Source organism: Plodia interpunctella, chromosome 17, assembly GCF_027563975.2.
Source record: "Plodia interpunctella isolate USDA-ARS_2022_Savannah chromosome 17, ilPloInte3.2, whole genome shotgun sequence".
In the NCBI taxonomy this organism is placed as follows: Eukaryota; Metazoa; Arthropoda; class Insecta; order Lepidoptera; family Pyralidae; genus Plodia; species Plodia interpunctella.
The window spans coordinates 4,757,797-4,772,634 of NC_071310.1; the positions used below are offsets into that span (position 1 = coordinate 4,757,797).

Genomic DNA, 14,838 nt, shown 5'->3' on the forward strand with positions numbered 1-14,838 from the left:
CAGCGATCCTTTCTAAAACTAATAAAAATATCCAAGGGGTTGACAAAAATAATTGAAAAACAATGATTTTCGTATTACCTTATATTTATATTGCTTACTTAACTAGTGACATCATAATAATAGCATTATAGTAAACTTATTTATTTTACACAACTTGCCAATAGGTAATCTATTTTAATTTTAATCTGTGTATAAATTAGTTTATGATGGTCATCCACCTAGACAGATAAAAAATAGTCGTCATTACAGTCTACTTTTACCTAGAACGTATTTAATTAACGGGGAAGTTATTTCAAGGAATATATGTATGTATCGTATAAATCTAATTGACAGCTCGATGCTATTATATACGTGGATGTTGGCAGATTTAAAAATAAAATTATTACATAAAACGGTGTATATTTACAATATATTCTGACAAATTCATCGCACGTATGTAATAATTCGCCTCGCCAATGACTGAACTTACGGATGCCCAAAATAATAAAAAAGTTAGCTAGACGTGTGCGTGATGTGACCACTGACCATCATTGAAAATGTGGCGGGATGGTTATCAAACGATAAACGACAGAGGTGTCCACTGTGTCATGTGCCTGATTCAGCCATGGGGAGTGAGACTGAGTCTGACTACACAAGTGTTAAGACTACGCGTAACACAGTGGACACCCTGAAAGAGATCAAATGTTTCATCGTCAGATTTACGCGATAGCTGATATGTATTTTTAACAATAGCTATTAAATAGTTAACTCAGTTCCAGAACATGAACGAACTCGCAAAAGATCTGTGCAATTCCGCAAATAAAACACTGCTAATGGTATATCATAGAAACAAAAACAAATTATTTAGGCCTGAAAATAAGGAGATGATTTTATCAAAAACATATTTTGGAGTTTTTGTAACGAAAGAAAATTTCCAAGTTAAAATTTTAACCCTGTTAATTTATATGGCAGAAATTCGTCCCGATGTGATTGCTCTTTTCATTTCGTCAATCGTATATTTTTAATAATATGACAGATCGTATATAAACGAAGTCGCGAAAAGTCACCGATATCGAGCAGTTTATACTAGAGTAGTTTTTAGGATTAAATAGATAATACAGAAAGTACGTAATTACTACAATATTCAATTTGAAAAAAGGTAATTTCTACATATATACTATATTTGCATCAATTGCAGTTAAAAAAAGAAAAAAATTATCAGTTGGGCTAAAATATTCCTAAAACCACAAAAAAAAAATTATAAAGTTATTTTTTAAAGATCACATGGAAAATATTATACTGCTGAATATTAATTCAATAAGAAAGTACTTCTTTAAAACTACATACACAACGAAACATGTTTTTCCATATAATCCAATTTCTTAGCTATAATACGCTCCGCATTTACCTACTCTGCATGTTTCGGTCCTGATACTGACAGACTTGCATATCTGATAACAACTATATATGACATTCGCTATTGAATAAGGAAACATCATAATATTTATATTATGTTTTGTATTGTGTAAATGCAAACACAAACCTATAATACGACAAATACGCTGACACGACACCTATTAGGAAGAGCGAAATAAAGGGCCACTTTAAGTCTATTGAATACCACATATCTGGTGACAAGAGGAATTTAATTTTATTTTGTCCATACAAGAAATATATGGAAAATATGTTGAAATATAAGCGCGTAAATAATTATTTAAATGTAATTTCTTTAAAATCGTCACAGTCTTTATATGTGCCTGTGGTTTCAAACATAACCAAGTAGATTTTAGAAAAAGCGTTCAGATATTGTCATATTGTTCCATATATTTCTTTCTTTGGGAATATACAGATTTGTGTACTTAACATCACCAGATTAAATATACTTTATAAAATCTAATATTATTTACAAAGTACGAACGATAAAACTAGGGTTAACAGTAATAAAATAAAATGGATCTTACTCAGATACGTTTATCACATACACATTACTTTGCAGTAAAAAGCCACATTCATAAGCAGTCGACGAATCTTTGATTTGTTGAAAGTAAAGGAATACCTAATACGGACTTAAGACATGTTGAAATAAACCTGATGGTTTAATCTTCATAACATTGAATAGCTCTCATCCTATGACAGCCCTATCGCAATGCTTGTGGCCCTAAACGACGACGTATTCGTTCTAGTGAATGTTTTGCACGAAATGTCACGTGGTTCTCTTATTTTAAAAGATTTTCACAGCGGATAAATGAACATTGCGCGTTACACGAAATATTCGTACGAACCGTTATACGCAATAGCGTGGTCCGAGTGTTATACGACATACCACCATAAAACCAATAATAAAGAATCATCTTACGCATGCAATAAAAATGTCTTACTTAAATGATTCACTAAACACATCGGGGTATTTTCCGATCTTTGAATAAAATGGCATTACGTTTATGAATAAACATTATACGAGAACTCAACACCTGCGAGAGGTCATGCATGGCAGGAGAATATGTATTTACATAATTTACTTAAAATCCCATTATGATTTATTCTCTACTTTCAACAAAACTTAAACAGCAGATTACTCTATTTAAAATAAATAAAACATGTATTGTTATATTCTGCATTAATAAACAAGACAAGTATTGTCTTGTGTCGTGTCATCATGTACAACTTTAGTTGTGTCGATAACGCGGTCGACAGAAGCCACGACAAATGCCGAATAACTAATAATTTCTACATATTCGTATGACATAAATACAGGGTGGCATAGTGTAGACAGTTGATACGTATACCACCAATAATTATCACAATTAATATTCAACTGATATTGATGATTTTTTTCATAATCAATTTTTAAGCCCCGATTGGCCGGTGCGGCACTGTTCGTCACTCGGACAGCTGATAATGTAAAAATTGAAATATACCAGGACTTTTTAATAAAAAAATATATAATATGTATTTTCAGACTCTACTAATCATCTGATTTCAAGGATAAACACTGTTTACCCTATCACCCTGTATATGTGACGTTCCCCGAAAAAAGTGACTTTATGACGGAAGGGAAGTCGCTTATGACGTTTCACTTGTTCATATTATAGATGCGCACAATACATCGTAAGAAACTGCCTTCCATACGGTACCTTTTCTCGTTGAACATCACATATTTATATTTAATTGTTATCAAATGAACCAGACGAAATGTTCGAATAAAAACTTTGTACTAAGACCAAAAATACATACTTTGCTGATCCCTATAAAATTAGGATGGTAACGGAAATGAAAATAATAACAAATGAAAAAATATCTCGAGAGATCTTTAGACTAAGATACCGTTTGAGAAAACTACTATTTAAATAAAGTATTTAAATTTTTAAGTTCCATTTTATTGCATAAAAACAGATTATCAAGTATTTTGCGACAAAATTCAAATTGATAAATTAAACTATAGCCTAGGATATTTATCCTTTAGTTTATAAATTTGCTTTAAGTTTAATCGGGGCATTTTCAGGTGAAACTGTACACCTACTCACGTAATGATTAACTAAAAAACTCTATTCAAATGTACCATCATGGATATGTAATATAAAGCAACAGTTCTATTAACATGAATAATTTAAAATGAGAAGAGTTGTTGCAGGACAAATTATAAAATATAGAACAATAATTTTCATTTTTCAAGTAGTCCAAGGAATTATTCATATTAATAGAATTAGATCGGCAACAGATAAATAATATTCCCACGAAATTAAAGTCAGTATACAATTTTCTTTGTTTTTAATAAACTTGTGAAGAAATTCTTATACAATATTTACACTTTGTTTTGTGAACGGTTTCACAAAAAGCGAGGTAAATCAAAAGAAACCAATAAGACAAGGACGGGAAATTCTCGTTCGTCGTCTCCTTTCCATATAGCTTCTTCGCGAAAGTTATCAAATAATTATCATCGATTACATACATCACTTGTTAATATTTCCGACAAAGCATTGTTCGTAAAATAATACGAATCTCAATGAATTAATATATGAAATAATATACACAATTGCGAATTGTGTATCAAATAACTTTCCTATGACAGCTTGTAGACAAGGTTGATCCTTCTATTTTTCAACTATTTGTTTATTGCATAAATTTCCTGCTAATGTCTATTTATTTATTAATATTTAATTCCCATTCAAATCTTTGTACTTTCGCTATTACAAACCGCCAGCAAAGTAAACCTAGCCGTTAAAAATATTTCATATTAAATACACCTCATATCCAAAATTTGTTCTATATTCTGATACCATTGAAATTAACATTAAGCTACATTACGAAGCACTTTATACGCTTATTGAAGGAGAGTATACACTGAGTGTCGCCATTTATATTATTTACATAAAAAAGGATATCCCCATTCAGGGTTAAGTGGCTCTGCCTTGCGATGTTTATATTTGTCAACTTGTTGATTCACAGAATTTTGAACTTTTATTACTGAAAATAAAAACACTGATGATTGGTTTGTGTTCACTAGTACCTATACGAACCATTCATCAGTTTCTTAATTTCCGTACCGCCTATCAGTAAACAGACTGTTCGATTTGGTAACAAAAAGGGATGCAGATTTATAAACAAAAGAGAAGCTAGATTGCGTTCCTGTTCTATTAAATACGTGCATTCCTTTCTGGTCGCATCGTCTGTGACTAAAATTAGATATATTCTATGTCAAAACAATATAAATTGACACATTTGATGAGTTTATTCATGCACATGCATCCGCGTCTCACATTTATTGTAATCCATCACTGACAACTACGAGCGAAAGATAAACTAAAACCAACTTTATAGCAATAATAATAAAATTGATATTAGACTACAAACATTCAGCTACTGTCGTAGTAGTGGAACATCAAACCTAGTGTTATTGGTATAAAGAGGGTTTTAGTCAAGCTACTTGTAAAGAATAACAGATGATCTCGATGCCGCTATTATACGATCCTACTTTACTGACAAAAATTACTTCAAAAAGTCAATACCTTTGCACATTACAACTTATGCATTATATAAGTAACATATAATGTGCGAAGATATTAATTTTTAAAGTGTATAAAAAGGCTTATCAAAATTGTATTCCTTTTATAACATGATATAATGTAATCAAAATGTTACCAACAAATAGTGAGAGACGAATAATATTTTCTTTAAAAAAATTGCTGAAAATAAGTTGAAAATTCTGTGAATATTAGTATAAAACGCATTTTATGGCCGACATCCAATCGAAAATACAGTCGATACAACGTTATTTAAGTTTAGCCATATCCAAGTAAGAGAATGTTATGATTAAAACTACACATTAGTTGAACCAAAGCAAGTAAAAACTTGTGAAATTCCTCAAATTAATAAATAATTTAAATTCTTTTCGATTCTATTCCATAAATTGATAAACTTTAGACAAAGGTGTCATAGTGCAATCTAAAAATATTTTATATACCAATTAAATTCAGCTACATTACAGCGTTTACTCACTTTTATAATAGTCACAATTAACACACAACACATACGATTTTTGTAATAAATTAAAATGTACATACTTTTTCTTACAATGTTCATAAACACGAAATTATACCCAACAAGAACGAAATACCCCAATCATATCGGAACAGGGCACGAGTGAGGCGCCATTTTGTAAACACAACAATATTAAAGGTTAAACACAATCGCCGCATCCTTCAGCGAGACGAACATGTGAAACTAAGACGGATATTCTGCTGTATAATTTGGTATATTTATACAATAATTAATTTATCTAAACCATCTAATGGGTTGTACCGACGACGAATGACCCCGAAGGCGCACACAAGTGTCTCACCATATGAAGTCACGTGTAATTGTACACCCGCCATAACAATTCACCACCGAGCCCGCTCCTATACTACGCGGTGCTCGTCACTCCATACGATTGAAATTAACGGTCCCGTCAAGAAATAGGCGGAGCGTGTACCAAAACGTTATGCCGTTCAAAAACTGTCTACCAATGAAAAAGCTATTGTCAGGTCGACTCACGCGATTCATTATGCGTCGCTACACGCCATATAACTTCTCGGCTACGTCAAGCGACACGTTTTTGTCTCATCACATAACAGGCTTTTATCATTTCTATCATAACATTATTTTAAATATATAAAGTTTTCGAAATCAATTACAAGATATTTACAATTTCAAGAAAGAACATTAGGCAATGAGACGTTTCGCCCACGCAGCCGCAAAGGATCCACTACCTAATCGTAAAACCAAGAAACAGATCGCATATCAAGAGATAATTTTGAAACAGATTATGTGATGACGTCACGTCTAAACCATCCATAAGATCGTACGCTAGCTTACATCCACTGGATCCGGCTATATTCCTAGTTAGCAACGGAAAAAATTTGAGAACTTTTGTGATGAGACGTTCTTACTTACTTCAACGAGCGTTCGATAGCTTACGTCCACAACGCTGGATCATTTCAAGATTATGAGATTGTGATGAGAAGTTCCCAACATTCTCATGTTAACTGACTTCCACATCGTTGGACGTTCACGCTTTCCACATTATCCACATCGCTGGATCTACTGATGGATTTCTAGATAGTATGTGATGAGACGTCCCCAACGTTCACGTGTTCAAACAAACAGTTCTCTTACATCACGTCACTGGGCGGTCGTTGCTGCGTCCCCGGCGCCGGCAGCGGCAGCACTACGCGAGCCGCGGCCGCTTCGCGTCGCGCTCGTCGGAGCTGCCGCTGTTGCCGGCGCCGGTCTCCTCCTCCTCGTCCGAATCGCCGTCGTAGTCCACCAAGCCCTGCCAATGTATTGTTGTTGTTAGATAAGGAATCAACCGGACACACACTCAGATGAGGGAGAGATAACATTTGGAGAAATAATAATAAGAGCATGATTTGCTGTTAGAGAACATTTACTCATGAAGAAATTACAAAACTTAAATCGAATTAAACAATTCTAAAGCTGGTGGCGTGATCTTGTGTTGGAAGCCAAGACTAATTTTGTGCGCCCTGAGCTCAGATAGTAAATAGATCATTCTAAAAATATTTGTTTAAGGCACATAAACAAAATGTCATGCAGAGTGACAGTCTAGTGTGAATGCAACATTTTAATAGAAATCATACAATATAGTTTAAAACATATTATTTATTTATACTATGCATGTTGTCTATGAGGAGAAATTTGCATACCTACGTCTAACCACCACCAAAACCACTAGCAATACATAACCCATGTAATAATGAAATGGTTGCATGCTACAAAAAGTAAATTAAAGCATGTAAATTATATGTAGATGTATTATGAAATATTGTTACCCAAATGAGTATTGCCATAATAAGATATTCGTTATAAATATAAATGACTGATAAAATACAATTCATTAATGATAATAAATGGATATATAAATACCAGTAGGTGCGCAAGTTTAATACAATAAATTATAAACATTTGGTTACGAATTCAATTTATATCTTCGTTGTTCGTATCTATCAAATGAGTAAAAACAATCCATAGATGTTTATACTATGAGCATCGTTTTATCTAATTAGAAAAAGAAATATTGAGATGACGAGATGTTAAAAGTGGAGAAGGAAAAGTAGAAAAGCGAGCTTAGGTTTCCGACACTCTATGAAAGGAACTTATATACGTTATAGAAGGTAAAAGAGAAGACATTTATTAAGACAATAATTTCGTTTTAAATTTTGTCATTTCATGAATGGTCTGAGAAGTCTTCACGCTATAAGCTCTATGATATATTAAACTCACGCGCATACAATCGCCCTGACATGGATTTACACCCAATATTTTGCCAGTATATCGCGTATACGCGCGTCTTTATGTAAATGACATAGCAGACTTCAAAAGTGCATTGGTACGGCCACGTTTTACGCAAACAGACAATTACGTAGGGCATAACAAATTAATAAACCGGGAAAACACATGAGATTTTCCCAGAATATTCTCAAAAAGGACTTATTTGAAAAAAAAAAGGAAAATATTGGGCATAAACAGCAATTACCTAAACCGCATACATAAGCATGCTATATATATATATATATATATTCGGACAGACAATGGCGATGGGTCCCAGGAAGCTAGAAGGTTCTGGAACTAAGGTTTACCTTATTGAGTAAACTGGGCTCGGATACCTGAACGTCGGCGAGCGGCGGCTTGCTGTTGGAGCTCGCCGTGAGGAGAACCCGACTCGGGCCATTCACTGTTTCCGCCGCGCCGCACACTTTTTTCTCTACTATTTTACCTGCAAATTAAACGGTAACTATTTGAATGGGAAATAAAATTGACATTGATGGGGGGTTATTTGAACTACTTCCAGTATATAACTAAAAGTAAATTTAAATAGTACTGTCACTGTATAATAAATAGTACTAGCGTAAAATACGACTCATCTTTGCCTTCCGCTGAAATCAGCAGTTTTATTCAAGCATAATTCATGCAGATGAAAGTGATCACTTTAGTTTATGATTCAACAACTAGGGTGAAAAATGGAAAAAACAAAAAAGAAACGCAAAATTTAATTCAATTAGAATTTTGAAGATCTTTAATTTTAAAACCGGCCGCCTGCCTGACGTCAACCCTTCTTGTGAACGCTGTTGCCTATCAGCATCAGGGTGGAATGCATCATCCAGAGGATATGGAATGGAATTTATGAAAGGACGGAACCCCACGCCGCAGAGCATTAGACTACTTTGGGTGTACTGACCGATGGCGTCAAGCGCATGGTGCGCGTGCTGCGTGGCCGGAGCGTCGATGGGCGCGTCGTCGTCGAGCTCGTCGTCGTCGTTGAACCACATCTCCTCCTCGTCGTCCGGCGCGCGCGCCTCGCGCCGGTAGCGCGTGCGCAGCAGCGACGGCACCACCGCCTCCGCCACGCCCACGCCCACGCCCACGCCCACGCCCACGCTGCCGCTCACTGCAGATTACATTTATGAATTTACACAACTGCCCAAAAAAATAGTGCCACTTTAAGAGCCATAGCCCATTCATGCTCAGTCGACGATGATGCGTTGTTTTGTATAGGTTTTGACACTGACGTGCGTTGACGAACAACGTAACTACCATACAATTTCGAATTGTTTTGCGTTGTCAGTCGACGGACGTCAAAATGACAGAGCGCGACTGAGCGAAGACATTTTTTATTTAGTGCACTATGTTCATATTGTCATGTGCAATTTAGTAAATTCAAGATCAGTAAATGTCACTATTTCTAAGTGTTTTAAATCTTAATATAATAATCAGAGAACTCAATGAAATGTTGACAAAATGGTTGTACCCCAACATAGACTCTCACTTTACCATAAACATTTGAGATTCGATACATAATTTTTGCCTTTTTTTGTAATTTAATACCAACCACCAGTTGTTTCCATTAAAATTTATAATGAAACTGATGTTACCTCTCTCCCGCTCCTTTAATTTATCCTGATGCTGATCATATCGCATTTTTAAACTTCTGAAAGTCTGTACATACTCCACATCCTCCAAAATCTTGCCGTAGTTCTCTACTACATGCGAACATAATGATTTAATGTCTTCCAGTTTGATGAATTCAAATAATTCTAGGACGGCAGAGTCAAGTAAATTATATCTGGAAAAATTTAAGAATGAAATTAGTTTTCTTCTAGAAATTTTTAAATACAAACCATTTCTTGATGTCGAACTTAATAGTTAAAACACAAGACCTATTTATAATTACAATAGCAGTCTTCGTAAATGTTATATTCATCCATAAAAAAGTTAAAGAACACTTAAGCTAAAGTATGTTTTGTCAATATAGCACTTTACAAAATTTGGTATTGATAGAAAGAAACAAAACATACTTTAGCTTTAAAGTATGTTTTATCTTTTTTATAAATAACAGCGATGACCATTAGAGCAACAAATGTAACAAGTTTACACAAAAAACTCATCTGTTAAATACCCACCTGCCATTATTCCTCAAGAATGCATCAACAACTGGAGCAAATAGGTTCCCTTTTATTATGTACCGGTTATAGTATTCATCTTTAAGTGCAATGATCTTCCTCATGAACCTTAAGGCCCCGAGGACCAGGAACGTGTGTGTAGATCTCATCAGCACCAAGATGCGACGTAGGAGGTCCTGTAAGCAGGCAATTTTCTAAATACGTATTAGGCTCAATTTATTTAGAACAGCTTTTGAAAGTCAAACATTTGTAGTATCAAATATATATTTTATCTGCACTGAAGACAAACATAACTTTTTTCTTTAACAGTAGTCTGTTAAGACACAATAAAATAGTTTAGGCAAACATTTTAGAATTACTACTAAGTAATTCTAAAATGCTAGTAATTTGCAGTTTTGATATATATATATATAATGAAATTATATATATATTCAATTTCAAATTAAATTTTTAAATGAATAATTATTTGACTTTGACTTTAACTCATATGAAAACTATTTAAAAAAAAGTTTATTAATGAAACTCACCTTATTTAGTATACAGGTTTTGATATGGTATGTGTGATGTTCAACACAGAATGATAGGAGCTCCAAGACTAGCCCTAATAGCTGCACAGTGTGGTAGTCCTCCTTCAAGGGCTTCTCACCAGTTGTGTTCTCTAGTAACGGAGCTGTGGAATAAATAATAGATAATACATCAAAATAGCAAAGTATAGAGTTTTAGATTAGGCATAATTAATAACTATCCTATAGATAATTTTACTTTTATACTCTAAAAGTTAAAATCTAATTTAGGCATTTTTCATACTTATAATTTCAAATCAGTCAGAGCATGAGTAGTAAATCCTTTATTTTAAACACAATATAAGGACAGACAGAAACTACTAGTTATCACCACAAACATTTAAACTAGGAAAAATTGTAACCAGTATCAACTCAAGTCTCAAGTAATCTTTGTGTGAAACTCCCTAAGTATTGCAACTTTTGGAGTGGACACATTTTCACATGCCCATAATTTTAGACTTGGAATGCAAAAGTTTAAGTCTCAGCTTCCATAGACATTAAACTTTTACTGATGTATGTATTCAATAGGATATGTCAGAATAATATGAAACCTCATGAAATCAGATAGGGTTCTATTTAGTTTCACACAAATATCCAGAATGACATAAAAAACTGCTCATAAGTTGAATTACCTGTAAGAGTTTGTATACTGTGTTTATAGAAGAAATTGAGAAAGTCTGCTTTTTCACTTTTATTAACAGATGCCAGCATACTCTCGGGATCTAGCAGAATACGTAACACTCCCATTAGCTGCACCGCTCCACCCAGTTCCGGATCTCGATCCCGAAGCATCTGTTCTATCACAATATTTAACAGCATATGTTCCTGGAAATATTACATTGAAAAGGTTATATATACTAATAAAAAACACAATATCTAGGTTAAATTCTAAAGTCAAAACTATACATACCTCTTCTGTATTATTAGCATGTTGTAATGTATAATCCCTTACAACTGATGGTGAAAACTCAACTATATAAGTTAAAATATCTATAGATGCAGTCTTCGTCTTTTGATCATCTATACTTAGTGTAATTTCTAATGCTGGCAGGATCCCCAGGGATACCAGGGTTTTATAGAATGCATCCTTATCTTGAGGTTGTAGATTTTGTGAAAAATTACAAAACTCTTTTAAAAATAGTACTAAATCTCGTCTTTTAGTGTCCAATGTCTTATCATCCATTAGCAACTTAAATAAGTCAGTTAAAAACTTATCATCCTCCTCGATGAGCTTCACTATTTCTACCTTATTGAAAAATATAAAACTAGACAGTGTGCTTAGCAAATTATCCTCAAAAACTGTAGGAGTAGGTAGGACAATGTCCTGAATGTACTGTACTCTGTATGTTTGATGTATTTTAGCTAGCAAGTCCTGATTTTTTATGGGAATGGCTTCACGGAATTTAGCAAGCTCTCTGAGATACTCTCTGTGTTTTTTGGGCTGAGGAAGGCTTGGGTCATACTCCAGACAGCCAACTACATCAAATATAGTGTCATCTGCAAACATTGTATCAAATAGAGTGTTTTTGTTCAAAAGAAATATACTTTTGAAAATTTCATATAGATGATGCAATCCCTCAATATTTTCAATATCCTCGCACATATGGAAGAGATTTAGTAGTTTCTTTATGTAGTGTTGGGTCTCCAGTGCGGCTGCCAACTTGTCTTTGCGGGCTTGAGAGACTAGGCAACTGTTAACCAATTCACTGATGTCCTCTAAACGACCCATTTCACAAGCGGGCAACTCCACAGGCTGCACACTGTCTGACATTTCATCAAAACGTTCATCTTCAGATTCCTCCACTATGTCTTGCGTGATTTCAACTGATGGATCTTTGCCTTGTACCTAAAAATGTTATTTATTACAATTTAATATTTTTGGTTCAGAGACAGCTATATTTTGTCCAAGAATGATATTGTTACTATATTTTCTTGAAAAATGCCTGGTTTAGATTAACCTAAACATAATAATGTACTGCTACTGACTAACATTAAACCAGCAAACAATTTAAAGCCAAGCTAAGCCATTCATTTCACATTTCTGCGAAATCAATACTTCACTTGTTGATTTTTGTACTTAACACTAAGTTATTCAAATATATTTATGTATATACCCAGAATGTCATGCTCTCTCAATTTAGACAAATTATAAAAGACAAGCAGCATGTGATTTGAGTAAATCATTACTATAAATACAATAATAAAATTAATATGGCCCTAAAAACTTTTGAAAAAATTAATTCCTAGCTCTCTAGTGACTGTTTTTCTATCTTTCACCAAATGCAAATAAACAGTATGAATTGCATGCTTAAAAAATTTAGATTTCTATAAAGAATCCAGCTTATAGGTTAAGACTCTTGATAAATATTATTTATACAGGAACCTTTGCAAGTTACTGAACAAAATTTTCCTTATGTGTGAAGAATAATAACCTAAATAGGGAGATTTAAAAAAAAAACCATAACATTTGTTAAAAGTATAACCCATTGTACTAAGATGCAAGTTTGTCATAAATAAATCATAAACTTAAACGAATACTATACATACCTGACATATCTTTTCCCATATTTCATCACAACCAGCTTTCTCTTGAAAACTCAATGCCAAATCAAAGTTGTCGCCTTCAGACCACACGATCAAGGTGTCCTGCTGCTTCTGATATGCCGTATCTGGCTGTATTTTACTCTCCAAGAGAAGAGATCCATCTGATTCCGCACGAACAAGCAACGATGTGCCCTTCAGCCTCTCCACGTAACATGAAGACACATGGCCTGTACCTCTGTCGTCCCATTGCCGGTCAGCATTCAGAGCATAAAGCTTTACTCTTCGTCTTGTGTCTGTCATGATCGTCAGCGCTCTAACGATTATGTACTCAAATATTGAATCAATTATTACGGCGCTATTCTATTGCACCCAAGTAAAATATTATTTAACTCCCATTTGTATAAAAGCATGTGCACTTCTGAAACAAAAATCGTTCTTTCTTTACTAATTCAACCCAAGTTATTCACGATCGTAATTACAGTAATTACATTCAATCTTGTTTTCGGGTTTGCTCAAAATCCAACCAATCTACGAGTAGAAAGATATCATATATAGTCTCAGCTAACTATAACTTATATGTTTTTATGAACAACTATGAAAATGGTCCTCGAATTTTGTACAACAATGGAATAATCACAAAATTATCGGAAATCACAAACAAAACAATACAACTTGTTCGCCTTTCACTACACAGTTTTAACTTTATAAAATACAAAACATTTTAGGTCACTATTAATCTTATTTAATAAACGTTCAAGAAAATAAATATTTACCGGAATACACATTATACAATCGTCAAATTGACGTACCTTCAAAATAGTGTAACATGAATTATCGCCATATTTGATTCACAACAACGCTTGGAGAACGGGGTTTTCAAATCGAACAGAAAAAGCGCGGCAGATTTGAATCACGAAATATTTCATAGAATTTTCAAATTAATTATTTAATTATTGTGTGGTTTGTCAAATTTATTACATTTGGATTATTCCTAGTACCTATTAGTTATTTCTAGCATGCAATATTTACAACAAAATAATAGAAATTATGAAAAGCAGTATTTTTCGACTTGTCCTTTTTAGGGTTCCGTATCGTATCAGAAAAAGTAAAAACGTAACCCCGATAGGGCAAGATCGTGGACACGAATACGTCAAGTATAGCACAGAATATATTTCGTGCGACGAGCGAATATAAATAGGTCCCTTAAAATTTCCGAGAACATCACTCGTTAAATCTGTAGTTATTTTCCTAGTTTGCTTACAAAATAATCTAAATATTTATATAGAAAAGTTATGTTTTTGTACTGAAGCAATATTGCCAATTTTGCCGGCAAAATGGCATCCAGCAACGGCAAGATTGGAAATATAGCCGGCAACGAAGAGATTGCCAACACATCTCTAGTTAAGTTTAGTTATGGCTCTCCATTCCATCAGTACCTACTTATTACTCCCTATTACTTATTCAGGTCTTAGGTACTACCATTAATTTCCTTTTTTTGCCGATTATGATTGGCCGCTAGACAAGAAGTACTAAAAATCAAAATAAAATAGGTAATTGATCTAGGGGGTTCCCATGCAACAAATGTGTTTGTTATTAAGTGATGTGAGAGTCCCTTCATGTGAGAGTCCGACTCGCACTTGGCCAGTTTTTTTTCATAACAAATGAAAGAGATAACAATAATTTCGTCGTAGCGTAGCACATACCTATGTTGGCCATTCGGACATTCCATTGGCCACTTACTAAATCCATAGGCCACAAATACTTACTAAATATCCATGGGCCACATACAACCACTA

The 14,838-nt window shown here is 33.9% G+C and overlaps 1 protein-coding gene across 4 annotated transcripts; it reads right to left on the minus strand.

Annotated features, from left to right (window-relative positions):
• Nucleotides 1-66: 66 nt before the first annotated feature.
• On the minus strand, nt 67-13,911 carry flfl (falafel). Of its 4 annotated transcripts, none has more exons than XM_053757284.1 (10): nt 13,852-13,911; nt 13,046-13,460; nt 11,409-12,344; nt 11,131-11,323; nt 10,463-10,605; nt 9,936-10,111; nt 9,408-9,598; nt 8,714-8,923; nt 8,115-8,251; nt 67-6,790 (listed from the first exon to the last, which is right to left on the minus strand). In XM_053757284.1, exons 2-10 carry the CDS (start codon nt 13,340-13,342, stop codon nt 6,686-6,688), a joined length of 2,388 nt encoding a protein of 795 aa, XP_053613259.1. In that variant the 5' UTR covers nt 13,343-13,460; nt 13,852-13,911; the 3' UTR covers nt 67-6,685. The 4 variants fall into 4 exon arrangements, with proteins under 4 accessions (XP_053613259.1, XP_064292566.1, XP_053613258.1 ...); XM_064436496.1 differs by having other exon boundaries at nt 8,142-8,251; nt 13,816-13,897; XM_053757283.1 differs by having other exon boundaries at nt 13,816-13,897.
• Between the last annotated feature and the right edge of the window lie 927 nt (nt 13,912-14,838).

What these genes read in the sequence shown, in the direction of transcription:
- flfl (XM_053757284.1), bottom strand. Translation starts at nt 13,342, where the DNA reads ATGACAGACACAAGACGAAGAGTAAAGCTTTATGCTCTGAATGCTGAC. An exon ending in AAACCTGTATACTAAATAAG is followed by an intron (nt 10,112 to 10,462) that starts GTGAGTTTCATT and finishes GCCTGCTTACAG; the next exon opens with GACCTCCTACGTCGCATCTT. An exon ending in ATTAAAGGAGCGGGAGAGAG is followed by an intron (nt 8,924 to 9,407) that starts GTAACATCAGTT and finishes TGTAATCTGCAG; the next exon opens with TGAGCGGCAGCGTGGGCGTG.